The 22,523-nt window shown below is 38.4% G+C and overlaps 1 protein-coding gene across 6 annotated transcripts in view; it reads left to right on the top strand.

Moving 5' to 3' along the window:
• The window catches only part of wdfy3 (WD repeat and FYVE domain containing 3), a 146,462-nt gene extending 123,983 nt beyond the window's left edge, over window positions 1-22,479 (top strand). For 5 of the 6 annotated variants that reach the window (XM_041787217.1, XM_041787219.1, XM_041787215.1 and 2 more), the window contains 26 exons: window positions 75-305; window positions 1,175-1,243; window positions 1,913-2,081; window positions 2,177-2,340; window positions 3,091-3,239; window positions 4,551-4,671; window positions 4,885-4,970; window positions 5,939-6,019; window positions 6,868-6,922; window positions 7,017-7,136; window positions 7,245-7,362; window positions 7,469-7,575; window positions 7,765-7,918; window positions 8,017-8,108; window positions 8,192-8,404; window positions 10,292-10,433; window positions 10,630-10,784; window positions 11,700-11,858; window positions 12,736-12,915; window positions 13,000-13,182; window positions 13,379-13,472; window positions 13,606-13,749; window positions 16,015-16,248; window positions 16,399-16,510; window positions 16,853-17,050; window positions 19,361-22,479. In XM_041787217.1, coding sequence (XP_041643151.1) covers window positions 75-305; window positions 1,175-1,243; window positions 1,913-2,081; window positions 2,177-2,340; window positions 3,091-3,239; window positions 4,551-4,671; window positions 4,885-4,970; window positions 5,939-6,019; window positions 6,868-6,922; window positions 7,017-7,136; window positions 7,245-7,362; window positions 7,469-7,575; window positions 7,765-7,918; window positions 8,017-8,108; window positions 8,192-8,404; window positions 10,292-10,433; window positions 10,630-10,784; window positions 11,700-11,858; window positions 12,736-12,915; window positions 13,000-13,182; window positions 13,379-13,472; window positions 13,606-13,749; window positions 16,015-16,248; window positions 16,399-16,510; window positions 16,853-17,050; window positions 19,361-19,481 — 3,651 coding nt within the window. In that variant the 3' untranslated portion in view covers window positions 19,482-22,479. The remainder of the gene's footprint in view (window positions 1-74; window positions 306-1,174; window positions 1,244-1,912; window positions 2,082-2,176; window positions 2,341-3,090; window positions 3,240-4,550; window positions 4,672-4,884; window positions 4,971-5,938; window positions 6,020-6,867; window positions 6,923-7,016; window positions 7,137-7,244; window positions 7,363-7,468; window positions 7,576-7,764; window positions 7,919-8,016; window positions 8,109-8,191; window positions 8,405-10,291; window positions 10,434-10,629; window positions 10,785-11,699; window positions 11,859-12,735; window positions 12,916-12,999; window positions 13,183-13,378; window positions 13,473-13,605; window positions 13,750-16,014; window positions 16,249-16,398; window positions 16,511-16,852; window positions 17,051-19,360) is intronic. The other variant, XM_041787218.1, reaches the window with a different exon arrangement.
• The last annotated feature ends 44 nt before the right edge of the window (window positions 22,480-22,523 follow it).

Below are 22,523 nucleotides of genomic sequence, written 5' to 3'. Positions count from 1 at the left end.
GTGTCAGCATGCATATTCAAAGCAGAATTATTAAAGTGACTCACACCTCATACATCCATCCCTCCATCACCCAGCGGCAGCAAAACGCCCTGAAGTATGTGACTGAGGAGTGGGCGTCCATTGAGTATGAGCTGCTACGTGAACGGGGTCTCTGGGGGCCACCCATCGGGTCCCACCTGGATAAGTTTATGCTGGAGATGACTGAAGGGCCCTGCAGGATGAGGAAGAAGATGGTCCGTAATGACATGTTCTACATCCACTACCCATACATCCCTGAGACGGAGCCAAACACCAACCCTGCACAGGTAATTAATTCAGATGTGGGAGTAAGATAAATTGCAGGGTCCTACCTCTCCCAATGATATTGAGCCTTACTGAAACAGCTGACTTTAAAACACTAAAAAAAAGCTTTCAAAAATGACTTCTCTCGAAAAAATTTATCTATACAGAAAAAATAGAGTCCAAGGATCATTTTAAAGCGTATGTCCTTTATTAGGTGTTTACTTTTGTCCGCTCCCCTACAGAGAGTGGCAGTGAACTTTCCAGAATAGCTCTTCCTAAATATAGCTCTTGGATGTGATGATCATCATCCTGTGAGAAAGTGCCACTGGCAGCCGGTGCTTCACAAAAGAGATAAATATAGCTTTATTTGTATAAATAAACCCTCCACTCTGTTTGCCAACACGTGTCTCCCCACTCAGCAGTGATTTATTTGATGGGGAGACACAGCTCAGCCTCTTAAAGCACAAAACACAAACTGAACTCAGCTGGTTATGTTGCTCAGAGATGATTAATAGGAGGTCTTGATAACAAAAAAACTAGGCCCAGGTGAATGAGAAAAGTTACCACTATGATGTATTGTAAATAAATCTTTGACCATAAATTGATCATGTAGGAAGATCTTCCCAGTAGGATTAGGTCATAAGTCTCCTTGTCTCTGATGTAAATGCATTATTAAAACATATATGGGGTTCTGACACTCAGTCTTGAGTATTTTAGCTAAATGGTCAGTAGTAACTTGGTCAACAGTATTCCAAACAAACACAATTATAGTTGTGCTCTATTGTCTAAATGGCTGTTGAAAGATATTAAGAGAAAAAAAAATAGCATTAATGTGCAAAATTCAGAATGGTGGTATCAGAAATCCTCATTTTTTGTCTTTGATACTCTCTAGTCACCTGCCTGCCCCCCTTTGGTGCCTCTGATCCCCTCAGCTCTGGCTGGGGTTCTTGAACGTGCCGAGGTATCTCTCTGAAGTCATCAGATAAACTAACTTTGTTCTTGTGACTGCATGATGGTAAAAGCAGAAAGCTGTGAGGCACTAACAGATGAAGCATCATATGAGTCCTGTTGTTTCATCTCCTTCTTAAATCTGATAATTATATTTGCTGTGGAGTTTAGGGCGTTCGTGTGTCCTTTATGCACGGGCAGGTTAAAAAGTGTCTTACGCTTTGCCAACAGGGGTGATATTTGGTTTTGCTGTTTGCAAATGTTTTGCTGTGTGGTTAATGTATGAACATGGTCATGTAAACGTTTGTTGTTCTTGTATTTTACTCACTTTAAAATTGTTTTCTATTCAACATAAAATCATTGACTTAAAATTAAGTACAAATGATGTGATTGGCATGAACACTGACAACTGTTGGTTTTACAGATGATGCTGGTTAATATTACAGATGGTCTTAGAAGCGGATGTTGACCTTCAAATCTATTCGTATCGTGTATAAACTTTTGCTCGTATCAAGTATTCTGTCCACTTTGTACTTTGGTTTGGAAATCTGCAAAAATAAATTCGCTGGCTCTTGTAAAATATGCTAATCTCAAACTTGTGCAAGCTGTCTCTGACAGGATGCTTCACACAGCTCTAAAAAATGGCATTTATGGTACACTAACTTTACTTTTTTCTCCCTAGAAACCTCTGCGATATCGGCGTGCCATTAGCTATGACAGTAAGGAGTACTACATGCGCCTGCTGTCTGGAAACCCCGGTATGTATCAGCACTCTGTGGAGCACAACACAGAAGGAGAAACCACACAGCATGAGCCCGAGCACGGAGAGGACACCATAGCAAGGGTTAAAGGTACTATGACAAGAAGAGCAGATCCTATTCTTCTTCTTGTGTTATTTCTACAGTAAATCCTCTCTAACATCTGTTTCTGTTCTCTGTCTTTTAAGGGTTGGTGAAGGCTCCTCTGAAGAGGTCTCGCTCCACAGCAGACGGAGCGGATGAGGACAGTCAGGAGCAGCTTCAGGATCAGCTGCTCGAGTCAGGAGGCCCAGAGGAGGAGCAGAGGACTGACAACACGTCCCTGCTGCGCCTTCTAGAGGAGGGAGAGAAGGTCAGAAAGTGGAAACACAAACATATGACTCAACAATTGAAGGATTACAGTGTCCTTTCAGCATTACGGCAAATTTTATATCAAGATTAATGTAGAGTTTACTGTCATTTCATTGTGAAAGATCTCATTTCTCTTTTATTTTCCTGCCAGTGTTGTACATTTCTATATCAGTTATGAGAGCCAGTATTTTCAGTTCAGTTTTGTCGCATTTTAAGCATTTTAGGGAATATACAAATGTCCTTTTATAGATTTATTTTTTCATAGAATTAATCAACATTTTCCCTTTATAGAGCAGCATGAGAATACAATGTTGTTCTAAATAACTAATAAAACAAAATCTTAAAAACTGCTGTTTAACTATGGTTTTAAAGCACACATTTAGGTGTCTTCTTTAGCTCTGAAGAAAATACAACCTTCAAAATACTTTAATATTTAAGACAAATGATATGTAGACTGAGTCCACTTTGGTTTTGGGGGTCTGCCTTATACTTACTCTTTGTTTATAATGAGTAAAAATAACAGGCACATTTCCCAAGACCACTAAACAGCTCACCTGCAGCACAGGGTTTAAATCGTTTCATCAAGTTTACTCCATCTGCTGTTACTCAGTGAGGGGAATCACACCCCCTGGCTCTTTTGTTTTGTCCTCTAAATTTTTTGCCAGGAGTAATTTGAATGGGACTTTTCATATAAAGCTGCTCTCTCTGAACTTAAATTGAGTTTTTCTTGTTTTCAAACTCTTTGTTACAGATCCAGCACATGTACCGCTGTGCCAGGGTTCAGGGTCTGGACACGAGCGAGGGTCTGCTGCTGTTTGGAAAAGAGCACTTTTATGTAATCGACGGCTACACCATGACCATGTCCCGCGAGATCAGAGACATCGACACGCTGCCCCCAAAGTAAGCCTGTGCCTTTCTTTCTATAACTTTACATCCATGCAGGAAACACTGGCTACATCATTACACCTGGATACATTTTGGAGGCTGCAGCTGGCACATGGCACACTTACTGTACCCTCCTTGTTCAGTTGTAGATGACATCATTCCTCTGGGTGCTGCAGAGGGACTTTCTGCTGACAGAGTGATGTAATGCCTCTGAAGGAGCATGCGTCCAAACTCAGTAGAGACATTACATATTTATCTTTTTTAAGGGAACTCACTCAGTCTTGTCCTTTGAGGCTAAACATGAAAATAGCCAACAGCTGCTTCTGTGATTTCATCGTGTTTCCCTCCGATGTGTTACTGTTTTGCCTTCTCATGAGCCTTCGCACAATTACGACATAGTCTCAGGGAGAGGTGGAATAAAGATTCAGTCAGAATAGCTGTCAATCTTAAAGACGATCCTGAGGATAATCATTTATCATCTCATAGTTTTAGTTTGTCAAAAATGTATATGAAAGTAATTTTTTATGACTTCTTAACTAGATTGAATCAAGCTTTTAAAGACATCTCAGTTGACAGTCTGAAGAATTGACATTATTGTTTTAATAATGTAGATTTATCTTTGTTTATCCTGAGTGAGTTATCATTTCTTTACTCCTGTGCTTTTGTATAAAATATTAGTTTTATTTATAGTATCATATTTAAGATGGGAGCACTTTGGTACTTAAATTGTATTTTATTTTGTTTTTCTTTGACAGTCCAGGTATTTTTGAGGGTGAATTTACCCACACAGAAACCATAGTCTGTGCTGTACTGATAGAGACAAATACTCCCCTTTGTAGTGTGTATGTACCAGAATGCAAGCATACAAGCCGCACAGGCTTTTTGGCAGTTTGATTTTTGACTTGAATCAAGGAACCTTAAAAAAGAAAAGTCAACTGTACTCTTCCTTTGTACTGATTTGTTGTCGTGCCATTTAATTGCTGCTCTGCAAATCAGGCTAAACAGGAATGTAAAAAATCTGAGATAAATTAACTTTGGTTCTACAAACAAACAACTTATGAATGAACTTTATGGGGCAAGAAAAAGGTTTTTTAGCTTTGCTGTGACTCATGACACATCAGAGATTGTGCAGGAGTTTTAATGCCATAAACTTTACTCTGATAAGTTAAGATTGAGAATTTGCTCAGTTTCCCTTTAAGAAGCTGCAGCAATCTTAAGCATTGTGGAGAACAACTGCATATTCCTTTTACCTACATAAAAGCTCTAAAATGTGAACTTGAACCTTCTGAGATAAAATGAAGTAAAAAGCTGATTATCTGTGCCTAGTATGCATGAGGCGATCATCCCCAGAGGAGCGAGACAAGGACAGAGCCAGCTGAAGAGAACCTGCAGCATCTTCGCCTATGAAGACATCAAGGAAGTTCACAAGAGACGCTATCTGCTACAGGTCAGTATGCACTCGTCAGGCATGCACAAACACATTCATATGAATGCTACAGGCTCCAGTGAATACTTTACCTATTTCACTGAAGACATTTGGAGATATAATGAGCTGGTTGAAATGTTTTGGGGTAATTTTTCATGCTATAGCATACCTTCTTCTTGGTCTAGTGATTAACTCCTCTTCTTGTGATTATGCTCTCTTGTCATTACCTCTCAGCCCATGGCAGTGGAAGTCTTCTCAGCTGATGGGAGAAACTACTTGTTAGCGTTCCAGAAAGGAGTCCGCAACAAAGTTTACCAAAGGTACTGAACATGAACATTGAAGCAGAGCCCAGGATACAGGCAGCTACTGCTGCTTACCAGTGACTGAATAGTTTTCAAGAGACTGAATATTTTTTTCCTCTTTTTCATCCCTCAGAGTAGCAATAATTCACTTAATGTTGCTGTCAGTATCCAGTTAATTTGCCGAAAAGAGGGTTTAACATAAATGTGATAAAATGAAATCTTAAAAGGGATTGTATCCCTGTTATAAAGCCTCTTTAGAGCCCAGCCAATATGGGATTTTAAGACCATTACCAATTTTAAATTCACACATTAAAGTGAAAATGAAATTATCAGTCTGAGTTTAAAAGGTCTTATCTTTGAGGAGTTTAATGTTACTTTGCAGACATACTCAGAAGGCTGCTCTGTCTCAATGAAATTTTTTTATTAGGGTTTCTGTATGAACGGATATTGGCCATGATTACAAATATTGGCAACTGGCCAAATTATGTGATATGAACAGATGTCAGTCATCAATGTTTATCAGTTGTGTCCAATCAATTTTATTCGAGCATCAGGCATATCTTGCTGTTGAATCAAATAAGAGATTTTTTCAGGGTAGAAGTGTCATGTCGGCTAAACTCTTACCTGATCTCATGGTCGAATGTGAGAGAAAATGTTGACATTATAGGAGTTTTACATCAAAAGGAGTCTTAAAGTAACATTGATATTATCTAAACTGTTGTTTTAAACATTCAAATATTTAACATTATTTCAAATTATGCCAGTTCCTCTGTGGAGCGTTGTTGGCTCACTTCTGATGCTCTCTCTACTTGAGCTGCAGACAGGCTTTAATTTTTAACAACAATCAGTCTACTTTTAGAAGATTACAGTAATAACTGCTATATAATTTTATCAGGCTACAGTTGGTTATCTGAGACATAAAAAGAGAAATGATTTTTTTGAATGACCTTTTTTAAAGTTTTCATTTTCATATGAATTCCCTGCAGGTTCTTGGCGGTGGTGCCTTCACTTGCCGACAGCTCAGAGTCTGTGTCAGGACAGAGACCCAACACCAGCGTGGAACAGGGGTAGGACTTTCTCTCTGATACATTCTCATAAAGGGTTGTCTGCCCACTAAATACATTTGACTACTTCTGAATGTGATGAATTATTTTATGTGTGAAGATTCATATTCAAAATTGTTTTTAAATATTTTTTATTTTTGTCTTTAATGCCTTTTCCCAAATAATGGATGCATATTTACTTCTGTTTGTAATTTGGAGGGGGGGGCATTTTCACACATGGGCTTCCATTACACCTGAGCAGTGCCACAGGCTGATCGCCTCCATGTTACGCCGCATTGATGCAGTAATTCATGCAAAAGGAGGCCGAACCAAGTATTGAAGGCAAAGAAATGAATATACTTTTCAGAAGCCTGACAATTCTGTTTAAAAAATCCTTTTTTTTATCTTATGTAATTTTCTATTTTTTTGAGACACTGAATTTTGGGTTTTCTTATCTGTAAGCCATAATCATCAACATTTCAAGAAATAAAGGCTTGAAATATTTCACTCTATGTGTAACAAGTCTATATAATATATGGGTTTCACTTTCAGTAAATAGTGACAAAAATATTGAACTTTTTCATGATATTCTAATTTTTTTAGATGTACCTGTAGTTTATAGTCTTCTCTTATAGTTCCATGTCTTTAACTGGGGTTATCAAGAGATTTTGTACAGTATCTAAAAGTCTGATTAGATTTTGATGGGCTATCACTTCAGGAACTGGGGGCGTATTCATACTGCGGAGTTCAATATCTCTCCACCTGGCTTGAAATGTTGGGGTACAAATGTTTATTGAGAATGTACTCAAGGTTATATATAAATAGAACAATCTCTTTTAACTAAAAACCCTGTCTGTTCCTGTGTTTGCCAGGTCTGGACTCCTCAGTACGCTGGTCGGTGAAAAGTCAGTGACTCAGAGATGGGAGGTAAGAAGCTGTATTGTTCTGTTCTCTATTGTTAAGTTTGAAATCACATAATAAAATTGTTTCACCCTCACTGATGTGTTCATCTGTTTTTCAGCGAGGAGAGATCAGTAATTTCCAGTACCTGATGCATCTGAACACACTGGCAGGAAGATCCTACAACGACCTTATGCAGTACCCCGTCTTCCCTTGGATCCTTGCCGACTTCGACTCAGAGGTTATAACAGGCATAACATCAGCAGAATTCAAAGTTTTTAACATGAGAACAAAAACATACATGTACATTTCATTACAACGCTCACTTGTTTTTATGAATATTTACCAGGAACTGGACCTGAACAACCCCAAGACTTTCCGTAACCTCGCCAAACCGATGGGCGCACAAACCGACGACAGACTGACGCAGTACAAGAAGAGGTACAAAGACTGGGAAGACCCCAATGGTGAGATATCAGAGCCAACAGGCCACGTGTTGCTACAGTTTTCTCTTCAAGCGCTTTAGAGATTTAATGTTGTGCTTTCTTTAAGATCTTTTTTTTGTTTTACCAGGTGAAACTCCAGCGTACCACTATGGCACCCACTACTCCTCAGCCATGATCGTTGCCTCTTACCTGGTCCGGATGGAGCCTTTCACACAGATTTTCCTCAGACTTCAGGTTTGACCTAAGACAACCTTCTGTGTCTGCAGAAAACCCTGAAAAATCACAAAAGGATTTAATGAAAAAAGCCTGCATCATACAGTATTTTCAGTTTATACTACAATTATTGTTTTTAGCTTTTGGCAGATTTTAAGCCTTCAAACATGATAATAAGCCGGTCTAAGTGTGTGTTTTTGCGATTACCAGGGAGGCCATTTTGACTTGGCTGACAGGATGTTCCACAGCGTGCGTGAAGCCTGGCTGTCTGCCTCCAAACACAACATGGCTGATGTGAAGGAGCTCATCCCCGAGTTCTTCTACTTGCCAGAGTTCTTGCTCAACTCCAACAACTTTGACCTGGGTCTGTGTCAGGAACCATGAACAGTTACTCAAACTGACCAACAAAAGTAAATGCATTCTCTGAAGTTGTGTTTTCCTACTGTTGTTTTTATCGTCTAGGAGCCAAACAGAATGGCACCAAACTGGGCGACGTTATTCTGCCACCTTGGGCGAAGGGTGACCCGCGGGAGTTCATCAGAGTCCACAGAGAGGTGAGAAATGAACCCAGTAGCACCAGTGACAATTTATATCAGTGTGTCTGTGAGTTAACTCTCCTTCTTTCCTTCGGCTGCAGGCATTGGAGTGTGACTACGTTTCTGCTCACCTCCACGAATGGATCGACCTGATATTTGGCTATAAGCAGCAGGGTCCGCCCGCTGTGGATGCTGTAAATGTCTTCCATCATCTTTTCTACGAAGGTCAGGTGGACATCTACAATATTAACGATCCACTGAAAGAGACTGCTACCATTGGCTTCATCAACAACTTTGGACAAATCCCAAAACAGGTTAGATAATGATTAATATCTGAACTCATCGTTGGAAGCAGTTGATGCTGATTTAGAGATTCCTTTAAAGATTATTTCACCAAAGTTGTTCTGCTGCTATCAATAGAAACCACAACTGCAACTGTTTTTACCACCATGCTTATATCGCAAAACAGACTTTTTACCAAAAATATTAGCCACACTTTTACAACCAGATCTTGATTAGAAATGATGCCGGAAGTATTACATTAGTATGAGTATACTTAACACTTAAGACAAACAGAAATAAGTGCTTTTACTTCTACTTGAGTAAGTTTTAACCAGATTAACTGTACTTTTACTTTAATACAATGCTCTTGTACCTTTTCCACCTCTGTAGAGGACACAGTAGCACATACAGAGAATGATTCCATGTCACATCCCAGAACAGCTGATGTACACAGCAGAAACTGGACTGGGCAAACATTTGGATTGATTTTAAGTCCTAAAGTGTAATTTTAGCTCCATTCTTAGTGAAATGGTCTTATTTATTTGTTAGTGTTTATCCATCAGTGTTTGTACTTTTGCTCATGTTTCTAGTGGAAAGTAGTTTTTGATGGAAGACTCATTTGCACCATGAATGAAGTTATCCACCGAGTTTGAGTTTCCATCTTGACTTTAGGTGATCTCAAAGGACACTTTAGTGTTAATTTTAAATCCATATGGGTTGAATTAACACTGTCAAATTTGCTATGCATTCTATGTTATTAGAGGTGTGACTCTATCTATTCTCTTGTTATTCTTGCCAGTAAGGAAAGGTCATATTTTACTTTACAACTCCTCACTGTCTACTCAGTTCTTAAAGTAAACTTTGAATTAAATACTTGTACTTTTACTTGAGTAGATTTATGAACCAGCCCTTTACTCAAGTAAATATTAACCAACATAACTGTATTTTTACTTAATAGTAGTGAATTTTTCCACCTCTGAAGACAAAGTCAGTTTTAGAATTTTCAGTCAGAAGACCTCAGATGAGTTGGGTCAATATCCTCTTCATTTCATTTTCCAAAACTGTATTTTGTTTTAGGGCTTTTACTTCTGTTATTTATTTATCTCTTTTTATTTCATTATGTGGCATCCAACATAACTGTCTTGTGATCTTGCAAGTTTTTTACCCTTTGTATTTTATTGTCTGCCTGTGCAGGACTTAGTTGCACTTGATTTTGAATGTTTATTTTATGTAAAGTCATTACTTTATGTAGTATACTGATAGTTCTGAATAATACAATCATAAATCACAGTCCCTTTTTATCAGCAGTTGTGGTATTTGCTACAAGTGCATTGTTGATAGATTGATGACATCTTCAGCGGGCCATAATTACCTTCAGGCCAGCTTTTTATCATCTGCAAATGAAAAATATATTTTTAACTTTTTTCATCATTTTACCAAACATTTTAACTGACAAATGGTGTAGCCTTGGTGTTTTAATTATGCTGTATTACAGAATTTCTCATTGTATTTAATGGTCTCTAAAACAGACAGAAAAGATCACTTTGAATGTCCTTTCCATCCTGTATTTTGGCCAGGTAAATGGCTAACAAACTCAGCAGGAGAAAGGCTTCTTTGTGTTATTTTGTCCTATTTAGACAAAATCAGGGCTAAATTTTCTTTTTTAAATTAGGCTAGTTTAAAGAAAAATCACATACATGTCAGGATACCTCTTATTTTCCCCATAGTGCACAAACATAATAAGATAAGATGAGATATAACTTGATTAATTATAAATTATAAATTCTTGTGTCAGGTAGTTTTAACATGAGCTTCAAATATATTTAAAATACAAACAACATATTAAAAGACAAATAAAACATTAAAAGTGACCAGCCCTTTTCTTAAGTCACTGATCATGTGCTTTGTTTGTGTTTCAGCTGTTTAAGAAGCCTCATCCTCCTAAACGGGTTCGTAGTAAAGCTAACGGTGACATAGCGAGCGTCCCTCCCAGCTCCAACAGCGACAAAATCTTCTTCCATCATCTGGACAATCTCAGACCTTCTTTAGCACCAGTCAAAGGTACACATTGACTGTTATATCTCTTATGTTAGTTCATTAGTTTTTCCTGTGGTCAAGACCTAAACAAAAAGCACTCAGTTCTCTCCAAAGTTTTGGTGGAAAACTTATTTCCACAGATTGATTCCTTGGTTTGTTTCATGTGTTGTTATCTGGGATAAAGCCCCTAAACTCAGCATTCATGTGTCCGTTTGCACAGAGCTGAAGGAGCCTGTGGGACAGATTGTGTGCACTGATAAGGGGATACTCGCTGTGGAGCAAAACAAAGTTCTGGTTCCTCCCACCTGGAGCAAGACCTTTGCCTGGGGCTACGCCGACCTCAGCTGTCGTGTGGCTAACTATGAATCTGATAAGGTCAGTAACAGTTGTTATAACAGTGAGAGTTTTAAAACTTGTTATCCATGACACCACAGGTATGTGCCTTCAATCCTGTGTCATCGTCCTCTGTTCTGTCCCATGTGGAGGTGTCATGATATGCTTGTGACGTCTTGTTTACCGATGTCACATGGACACTTTTACTTTTCTAAATTTTAAAATTTTTCAGAAAAGGGTTAAACAGTTAAAATGTCGGATTTATGGTTGCAGTGCTTAATAAACCTTTAAAGTGATATGTGACTCTAAAATAACCGTGAAAGACAATGTCTCCCCCTGCTGGTGCTGTCATTAAAATGTACTTTTCTTCCTAATGGCCCAGCAGCAGCAGCAGCAGCAGTTTATACATGTATTTCAATGCATTTTTCTTGCATTGAATCAGGTTTAGAGGTCCAAAGAAACTGTAATTTGTCTAAAAATATATATCTTTCTTCTGTCTAACAGTCTCATAAGTGGTAAAACAGTTTTAAGGATTTGTTCAATGGGCCAAAACAGCAAAAGTGAAATCACTTTTTGTTTTTCAACTTGAGTGTGCAATGAAGGCAGAGGTTTAATGTGGGGTTCTGAAATGTGAAAATGTGTGGGGAAATATATGAGACAAATGGCTAGTTATTGTTAATTATCTGGCCGTTGCATCTTGAGAAACTCACTTTAAATGATTTGGAAATGTGAAGTAGAGGCTACTGTAACTTTACTGCTCTCTCAGTACTATTCAAGCATGAACTAACCTTTGTCAAGTGTTTAAAGAGTCTATGTGCTGTTTTTTAAGGTATAAAGAAAGGTTGTGCCATATGCCAGTATTTTATTTATAGACCTGACAAAAACAGCCAAGAAGGAATCAATCACCCCGATGTCACCGCTCCTGTGGTTGATCTTTAGTCTTCAATCTTGTTTCAGGCCTCAGTGGTGTATGAATGTCTCTCAGAGTGGGGTCAGATCCTCTGTGCCATCTGTCCAAACCCCAAACTGGTTATCACTGGTGGCACCAGCACCGCCATCTGTGTGTGGGAGACTGGAACGTCCAAGGAAAGGGCCAAGTCGCTGATGCTCAAACAGGTAAAAAAAAAGAAAAAAAAAAGAAAAAAAAAAAAAGAATCAAAGACTTAACAAATATTACACAGTGAACAGGTTCCAGGGCCACCACTGATATGTAGAGCTTCAAAATAAGGCAAGTTTTTTTGCCAAAAATTGGATGTTTAGGTACTGTAAACATAAAAACTGAAAGAGGGTAGTCAGCTGTAGCCTCCCTTCGGAATACCAGAAGATAAAACCAGAAGACCTAGCTTTATTGACTCTAGATAATGCTCAGTACTGATGAAAATAGTTGTTTCTAGATAAACAGGAAATTGTTTGATGCTATTACATTTATGATTTTATGTTAACAATCCCTGGGATAAATGGCTAAAAGTAGTAGCTCAGTGTAATGTAGCTCCCTCCTTTGTGAAGGAAACACTGTGGTCAAGCAACCAGAAGCTTCTGTCCTGTCACTCTGAATTACAGTATTTTGTTTTTTCCCTTTACAGAAAAGAAATGCCCATGTGCAGTAGGTCTGTCTGATTCTGCTGGACTGCTGTGCAAAAATGCAATGCCTTAAAGGAAAATACTTCACTGAATGAATTAGACTAGACAACATTAGTGGTATAATGAGGTTTCATTTGCTTGAGAGCTGGCAATGAGAGCACACTTATGTTATTCAGCTCTTTATGCTTCTTTATTATCATAATACAAAAATAACGCTAATGTTAGCCATGCTTACATTAAATCAGTATTTCTCAGTTTTTATTCTTACTGAATCTTGATTGTTGCAGACAAACTGTCAATGTTTGACAGATCATCCAAACACCAGTGAAAAGCTTTCCCCTCTAACTTCATAGGACAAAGCCCTCCTAACTGTTGTGGATTCAGAGTACATCTTTTTGTCTTGTGTTTGTAGGCATTATTGGGTCACACAGACGCCGTAACATGTCTGACAGCTTCTTCAGCATACCACATAGTTGTCAGCGGCTCCCGGGATCGAACCTGCATCATCTGGGACCTTAACAAGCTGTCCTTCGTCACGCAGCTCAGGGGACACCGAGCGCCTGTCTCAGCTCTGTGTATCAACGAACTGACGGTGAGCTTGAAGAATAGACTAAAAAATACATCTTGATCCTTAAACACTTATTTAAGGGTAAACATAACGTGTTAATATCTGCAGGGGGATATTGTGTCTTGTGCGGGCACGTACATCCACGTATGGAGCATCAACGGCAGCCCTATCGCCAGTGCAAACACCTTCACCGGGCGCAGTCAGCAGATTCTGTGCTGCTGCGTATCTGAGATGAACGAATGGGACACACAGAATGTCATCGTCACGGGGCACTCAGACGGTGTTGTCAGGGTAAAATGAAAACTTCCGCACAAAATTACAAGGATAAATTAAGAGCAGCTCCATAGTATCTTTGAATTTTTTCAAGTGGAGCTCAACATGATAAATCCATAACATAACTCAGATTTAGTAGCCTTATACCTAATTATTAAAATGTTGTCCCTCTTATGCAATTAATTAAATATATAAATATTTAAATACACTGCAGTTTTGGAGAATGGAGTTCCTACAAGTCCCAGAAACCCCTGCTCCAGAGCCAGTAGAGCCAGACGTGCCTGACTGCTGTGCTGAGGAGAAAATTGGTGAGACCTTATGGAAAATAGAGCTGCTAAACTGAAAATTATTGTTAGTAATCTGATGTTGAATCCAACTCTTTAAAAACCAAACAGTGTTAAGAAAATAATCCGTCATCTTTGACTCTTCTTTGTCTCACAGAGGGCGGTGAGAGTCACAATGGCGATGACGACAGCAGCGAGTCAGATGGAGATGAGCCCAGTCTGAGTCAGGAGCCCAAAGCGCCACGAAACCCATCAACAGGTGGAGGCAGCCAGCCGGGCAGCACCGTCCACAGGCCCAGAGGTACTCAGCAAAAATTCAGCTGTACTTAAACACTTAGAGCTCAGTGTAAAAGCTGCTTTGGAGCCTCTGGACTCCAATATTTTTTTTATTTATGAAGAAAAAAGAGTGACAAACTTTTAGTATTAAACTAGGGAATCAAGTACAGAAAGTAGTACTCACTTACAAGTGGAGCTGGGCAATTAATGGAAAAATAATCAAAACCGACATTTAGAGCCTCTAACTGACGTAAACCTGCCGTGTCAATTATTTCAAGTATTTCCCATTGTAATTCTCTCTGTACTAATGTACCAGGGTTTCCACTACATGTAATTGATCATGGCGCACCGCCACGCCAAAATAAAAGCCGCCATGCCTTCAGAATTATGATCTTTTTAGAGGTTAAAAATTTAAATTATATTGTATGAATGGATCCATATAAACATATAGTCTATATTTGCACACATTTACGAACCATAATAAGAGTTTGAAATTGTAATCATGAAATGTTAAACTGCTGTGTAACTTATTTTGAAAAACGAACACCGAAGTCTAAACTTCCTGTTTGTCGTCACATACAGACGGCTGATAAACTTTAATTTCGTTTAGTTTAGTACTTACCTGATTATAATCCGATGATTAGCGGTAAACCCGTGTAAATATATTCATCATTAACCGTGTCTCATGGTGGAGACGACATGCTAGCGATCAAAAAATAGCTCGTTGTTGTAAAAACTCTGGCGGAACTTGAGTTTCGTTTCTGTTACGATATGAGACTGGATAAAAACAACAGGGACGGACTGTCAGGCTCCTGTCAGGAGCAGTTGGGTGTGTGTCTGTGTGTGTGACAGACTAGAGGAAAGACAGTTTGTGTGTCCGTCCGTGAGTGTGGGTTGGTCTGACAACAAGCATGATGATAAATGTTTATAAGTTATTATAATATCAATAAATTTCATTGGCTGAGGCTTACCTGTGGCTCCTCTGGGATGAAATAATTGCAAGAGGACGTAATAAAAGCAGAATCCCACTATAGGAGTCTTTCATTCAAATCATATCCCCAGGCTGTTGTCATTAGTGTGATCTTAAAAGTGTTTTTGTATGTTTGAAAGGGGGGAGGCAAAGTAAAAGCATAAAAAACATCATTTTCATTTTTTGAATTGTTTTTTTGTGTGTGTGTGTTTATTCTGTGGCATGTCCAACTTATTTAATTTAACAGAATTTAATAATGTAATGTTACTGTATGTTATGTCCAAATTTCCGGGGTCAGAGGGGGGGGCCCCCACAGTTTCAAAAAATCCTGGAGGAAACCCTGTGTACCAACCCCTTAAAAACAAACTACTGGCTGTATAGTCACGTGAGAAGAAGCCAGGTGTCACAGGGCACATATCCTGCTGGAAACCCAAGGGAAGTACTAGTCATGTGACACCATCCCATCCGGTCCGCTAAAACTCAAACACAGACTGTGCAGCATGAGCTGCAGTTATTTTCTACTTTTTTATACAACAGAATAACAATTATGTATGTTGTTAGCAAGAAATACAAGTTGTTTATTTTTTACCTTTCTTGGAAAATTTGACTTTTTGCAAAAAAATAATAAAATTAATTTCAGTTGATGTGTGTTTTGATTTCAAATGTTTCAGTAAATAACCATAAACTGTTCATCTGTGTATGTTCCTTTCAACTATTTGTTTTCAAATTACACAAATATTTACAGAAAAAACAGAGTTGGAAATTGGCGGTGGATTAATCGCTCGTTAATCGTAATCGAGGTAAAATGTTCTGTTAATCGAGATTTTTATTTTTGCCATAATCGTCCAGCCTTAATAAGAAGCAACTGGATGATGCAGATATGTTTTTCTGAACTTTTAAGATTAAAATCACAATTTACATAGCTAATAAATACCACAGAAAATCTAGAAGTAAAGACAATTAGGACATAGGTTGATATGTTAGTATGAGGTTTGTGTGTGACCTTTGGTGCTCCTGCAGGGACTAGAATTTTATTTTTCAACCATGGAGGCTGCCTGTTGGTTGAGTTATCTTCACTAGGTTATCACTGTTAAGGAATATGTAGGTGTCAAAAACAATTTAGGTGTTCAGCATTTTAGTGTTTCTTTTTTTTTTTTCAGCAGGTGCTGTGTGTTTTTTCTGCTTGCTGCCAGCAATGGTCATCTTTACAGTGTAGCTTTCCTGCTGTATTTCTTTTTGCATTAGTTTGTTTGTTTAAAAATGTTCACATAAAGAATCTTTGTTGATTCTAACATGTTTGGCATTAAAACCTCCTTGAAGGTCCTTCAGCCCGACCTGGAGCCTCATGGTCAATGGACAGCAGCTCTGACGACTCTCACCGCTGGTCAGACACTCTCAGCATCGATGAGAAGGACGGCTTTGTGTTCGTCAACTACTCTGAGGGTCAGACTAAGGTTACCCACCCTCACTTGGCTCATCCCAGCCAGAGCTCAGTGCCACAGCCTCTCCAGACCACTACCATGGACGCACGCACGTATAACCAGCTCAGGGCCGGTGGGTGTGCTTACCTATGCAAATTAAAAAATCACATTTAAGTGTAAAAATCAGTGGTGATTTTCTGTACTTGAAAAAAAGACCTTCAAAATGAGGTCCTCTAATCTGATTACTGCAAGTGTAAAAGTGTTTATTTTTGTGTTCCCGTAGGCTACAGATGGGAGCGCCAGCTGGTGTTCCGGAGCAAACTCACCATGCACACGGCATTTGATCGCAAGGACAATGCTCACCCAGCAGAGATCACATCCCTCGCCATCTCTAAGTACGAGAGCTGAACATGTCAGACATTAAAACAAAGCTTTTAAAATCAAACAAAAACACCATGGAAAAATAGTGTATAGTACACCACAGTGGAAAAGTCTAAATAAAGACTGCATTGGCTGTTTTTGGTGTAAGATTAAAAATCCTCCACCAATCACAATCAGTTGAAAAAACATCGCCTAATTCACAAATTCTCCCTTTAACAGTAAACCAGAGTTTTGGAATTATATATTTATGATGGGAAAATGCCCCTCTTAAATTTATTGTCTGCTCTTTAATTTTCACCCTAAGTTTTCCTCATTCTGCCCTCTGTTTAACATCCTCCTTTGATAATCCTCTGCAGGGATCACAGTAAGATCCTAGTAGGCGATGGTCGAGGTCGAGTCTTCAGTTGGTCAGTCAGCGATCAGCCCGGTCGCTCGGCAGCCGATCACTGGGTGAAGGACGAGGTGGTTGACAGCTGCTCAGGCTGCACAGTCCGCTTTTCCCTCACCGAGCGGCGTCATCACTGCAGGAACTGCGGGCAGCTGTTCTGCCAAAAGTAAGAAAATAACACAACAAAGTCCTTTTCTTCTGTTTTCTTTGTACTTTCACATGAAGTTCATGAAGTTCTTGGGTTATTATTAAACCACATTGAATGGATAGGAATTATGCATAGTGTTTTTGTGGTTTGTTAATTTAAGCCACCCTTTTACTCTGGTGTTCTTCAAGGCTCAGCCGTTGGTCCTCTTTCTTTTTGTTTTATATTCTTGTTTGCTAGGTGGTTCAATCACAAACATGATTTAAATTTTCACAATTATGCACCTTCTCATTGTTAAATTGATGATTTTGATAAATAAATATGGGTTTAGCCATATTTAGAGGCAAAAATAATGCATTTTTTAAAATTGATCTTATTTTTACTCCTTCTTAATTGGGACACCTTGGTATTCTGAGCTTTCAGGAAAAAATGCTTAAATATATGTGATATAAGATTCAAATACATTTTGGCATTTTTTTTATTACATCACTTTCCACATTATTAAGCAAATGACATTTTTCTCTTATTTTCCTAAATATTAATGCAAATGACAGAATATTTTTCAAGTTATCAGCCGTTAGAGCACAATTCAAATGTTTTTGAACAAACTTGATAATGACAACCATTTTTTTTTTTTAATAAAAACCTCAAAATGCACTGTTCAACATTATTATGCAAAACAGAGTTTTAAAAGATTTTATAGGTTGTAAATAACTGACAGTGTTTATTTGTTGAATTTGCAGCATTAGGAGGTCATATTTACTAAAATCAAAAGCTATTTCAATCAAAAGCATCTTAACAGGCAAAATTACATGTTAACATAGGAGCCCTTCTTTGATGTCACCTTCACAATTCTTGCATCCATTGAGCTCGTGAGTTTTTGGAGAGTTTCTGCTTGAATTTCTTTGCAGGATGTCAGAATAGCCTCCCAGAGCTGCTGTTTTGATGTCATCTGCCTCCCCCCCCCATATAGTCATGGACAAAAGTATTAAAAGGGTGCCAACAATTTTGTCCGGCCCGTTTTTTGAGGTTTGTGTAAAATTATGTCAATTTTGTCTTTTTTCTTCGTTTTTTTAGCATTGCTCCAATGCACATAAATGAAATAAACATGTGTATACCAAAAATATTTGTAATTGCAACAATTTCTGGGAGAAATGCTGTATTTTCTGGAAAAATTCCAGGGGTGCCAATACTTTCATCCATGACTGTAGATCTTTAGCTTGAGTATGCTCCAAAGGTTCTCAACAGGGTTGAAGTCAGGGGAGGATGGGGGCCACACTGTGAGTTCCTCTCCTTTTATGCCCATGAGATGATGTATTGTCATGCATGAAGAAAATTTTGCTACAGAAGGCACTGCTCTTCTTTTTGTACCATGGAAGAAAGTGGTCAGTCAGAAACTCTATATACTTTGCCGAGGTCATTTTCACACCTTCAGGGACCCTAAAGGGGCCTAACAGTTCTCTCCTCATGAATCCGGCCCAAAACATGACTCCGCCACCTCCTTGCTGACGTCACAGCCTTATTGGGACATGATGGCCATCCACCAACCATCCACTACTCCTCTATCTGGACCATCCAGGGTTGCACGGCACTCATCAGTAAACAAGACAGTTTGAAAATGAGTCTTCATGTATTTCTGGGCCCACTGCAACCGTTTCTGCTTGTGAGCATTGGTTAGGGGTGGCTGAATAGTAGGTTTATACACGACTGCAAGCCTCTGGAGGATCCTACACCTTGAGGTTGGTGGGACTCATTATGCCTTTATCTGCACGAACCCATCTGTGTTCTTCACAGTATGATGATCACGATTAATTTTTCATGAAATATCTAATGTTTTCATTCCTTTTCCAAGGCATTGCACTATTTGAGGCTTTCAGCAGCAAAGAGATCTTTTTTCTTTCCCATATTGCTTGAAACCTGTGGCCTGCTTAATAATGTGGAACAGTGCATTTTGAGGTTTAATTTTTTTTAAATAATGGTTATCATTATGAAGTTTGTTCAAAAACATTTGAATTATGCTCTAATTTCTGATGACTTGAAAAATACTCTGTCATGTGCATTAATATTTTGGAAAATAAGATAAAAATGTAATTTGTTTAATAATGTGGGAAGCGGTGTAATAGTAGTTGATTGCAGCATCACACACAAGTTCTGTTAACATTGTCAGCCCGGTATGATTATTACACCTGATTGGTTCAAAAGTTTTGCTCCAGAAGATTTTTTTGGTCATAAATACTGATTTTTAAAATCTTGTTTTTTGCTTTTTTCCACAAAAGTCTGGATTTCTTTTCTTACAATAAAACATTCATGTTGTCTTGCCTTGTTTTGCAGGTGCAGTCGCTTTCAGTCAGAGATCAAAAGGCTAAAGATCTCGTCACCAGTGCGAGTTTGTCAGAACTGTTACTACAACCTTCAACATGAGCGAAGCGTCGATGATGGCTGCAAAAACTGAGCTACATCTCTGCAAAAGAAACACCTCCTCCAAGGACTCCAACCTGGGGACTGTTGAGTTCCTTCACCTGGCTCATTTTTCCATCAGAACTTCCCACATATCCCTCAAAACCCCCATTATCCCCTCTCTTGTTCAGTAACCACGACTGTAACACACTGACAGACTTAAGAGGAGGGAGCATCAGCTGTTTTATCAACGCAGGGTTAAAGAGCAACAAGAGGGAGAAAAAAAACACAGGATCAAAAGGAAATAAAAAAATATCACCGTCACCACCTGCACTCCACACCTGGAGGAGGAAAAAAAGCAACACCCCCTTTGACGCAGCATGCTTGTTTCAATCACCACAAACTTGTTTATAATGTAAATGATAACCATGGCCTTTTTAACGCTAAGAGGAACAAAAAGAAAACAAAACTAAAGGTCAATGAGAATTAAAAAAAAAAAACAAAATGCCTGTAACATAGCGTTGTGACTAACCACTCCTGGCTTTAAAAAACAAAATGATTGTGTGTAGTCTGCGCCACGAGTCATGGCGAGTCCAGAGGAAAACCAGAGGAGAGGAAGGGATCTGAATGTCAATAATTAATGTCTGTGGGTTGACTTTACTAGTGGGTCTAGTTATGCAAAATGAATTATTTTCAACCTTCTGATCTTTTTTTATTGTTTACGAAAATGTGATTTATTTTGCGAGTGTTGCCCACAGTGTCAGGCCATCATCACCACAGAGAGATGAATTACTAGATTCTCTCACTATTTTTGCCAAATTGCTTTGATGGATCAATTATTATGACTCTTTTTTTACCTATCATTTATTCTGTCATTTAAATGCATTTCAGTTTAGTTGCTGCTGCTGTTTGAAAACTGGACAAATTATCATTTCAGATTTTTAAACCATATCACTTAGTTTAATTGAGATTTTATGTCATCAAAGGAAACATTTTAATCAGTTGATAATATAAATTAGGGTAAATATAATGTATATGTAATAATGCTACACATGTATTTCATTTGATGTCTTCTTATTTAGTTCCTGCACAAGCCTTAGAGCGGCTTTTTGAATGCACATAGAAAAGGGATTCTTCTATTGTACAGTGGGTTTTATTTCTTTTTTGGTTTCTGTTGGTAGACTTTTTCTGTCCTTGTGGCATTACTACATTAGATCAGCTGATGTTGCACTCCACATATTTATCCTCACTCCCTCTGCATGAAGTTAAACTACAGGAGCAGCAGCCAGAAATCGCTAGTTTAAGATGTAAACAATCATGATATGCCCTGAAGGAAGTAAAAATAGCTTGTTTTAAAAGGACACAGACATCTAAATGGTGACAGCTCTCTGTTGCTCTCTTTTTTCACGCTTCTTTCATGCTTACCCAAAACTTGCTCCAAAGGGTGCAAGTTGACCTCAGTTAAGCCCAGTTGCCTCTTTGGACCAAGTTCTGCATAATTGGCTGGGATGTATTGTTGCCTTCATTGTATGGTTACGTAAGCATATCAGGGTAAGCCAATCAGAGGTAGAGAAGCATGGGATATACTTTGCCGAGCCTGTGGCACTACTTTCTAGCAGTTTGATTTCCTCAAGTAAAGAATGACTACTAGTTAAGTTCTTCTAGTCTTGTGGCTAGAGATAGATTTGATTTGAAGTTATAAGAAGTTGAAAATGCAAAAATAGGTCAGTAGTATTGCATGTGGATGGACCCACAAGGTTTAATTTGTGCCAAAAAACAGATCTTGTTCATTGTCTCCCACTAATGAGGATTCCATGTACATTTTCCCCCACCCTTTATTTTTTGGCATTTGCTGGCCTCCATTCAAGGCCGTGATGTTAATATTTCAAACAGGCCTCATATGCTCTCTTATTGTTTAATTAAACTGTAAACCACTTGATCTTTAAAGACGACCCCTGAATTTTTCACCTAACCTTTTTTTAATTCTGCTGGATGGCTGCTGCTTCTGCTGGGTTTAATATTTTGTCATAAAGACCAGGTTTTTGTTTCTTAGTTCATGTTTTCTTGCAGGTCACATGCCACTCTTTACTCTTTTTAAAAAAATGTGTTCATGTTGTGTTTCTCGTGGTTCTGTGGGCAACAACCGTGCATTCAAGTGCTGCTTTCTTTCTTTCCTTTTGAAACTTTTTAGTTCCCCACTAGTTTTCACCGAGCTAAACACGTCTGAAAAATAAGAAACGCTGTTTTATCTTCATCCCCACAGCTCCCTGATGTTCTAAGAATAATATGCACTCTTGATATTGTCCTTCTTATATCATTCTGCATTAATGTACTGTAATTTAGCGTGCAATCATGCCATCTAGCTGAAAAGGCCGAGTCGGCTTGTATCAATCAAGAGTTCCTTTGCACCTTCATGTCTAAAGAAAAACAGAAAAGTCAAGGTTTTTATTGAATGCAGTTTTACATTGTTTTAACAGAAGGTGCATTTCACAGCAGATAAATGAACTGTACAAAGTATTTATGCAATTATAACTGGTTTTAGATTTTTTTAATGATTATTGCAATTTCAGCAAGTTTTGTTACTTGTTGCATGTCTATTAACACAGCTGACTTTCTGTGTCAGTGCATTGTACATGTTCTTAGCATTATATTTTTGTTTTTTGTTTCTTTTGGAGGCATTGTCTGATGAGTTGTCCTCAAGCGACCGACTGAAGGGTTTGTGTACAGTGCAGGAACTCGTTTCCCCAAACTGGGTGGACTTTTGTACTCTTTATCAAATATGACAACTAAGAGACGAAGAAGAAGGAAAAAAGAGAAAATCCTGGATTAATTTGGTGGTCTTGTATTAGACTGCATTACTACAGTATCTGGTGTGCAATCTGTGATAGCTGAATGTTCCTTGTATATTTGTGTTCACTACATCCTACCAGAGGAAAAAAACAAACGTAGAGAAACCCTGCCCCCCCTTACAGAAAAAAATGTTACATAATGCAATAGATCTGGTACTTATTCTTTTAATTTCATTTCAATAAATAATTGCTGTTTACCACCAACAACAGACTTGGATTCTGAATTTTGAGGCTTATGTCAAGTTTTC

Source organism: Cheilinus undulatus, linkage group 5 (assembly GCF_018320785.1).
Source record: "Cheilinus undulatus linkage group 5, ASM1832078v1, whole genome shotgun sequence".
NCBI classification, from domain to species: Eukaryota; Metazoa; Chordata; class Actinopteri; order Labriformes; family Labridae; genus Cheilinus; species Cheilinus undulatus.
The sequence above is the reverse complement of the archived record's forward strand: the minus strand, read 5'-3'. Positions and strand labels throughout refer to the sequence as shown.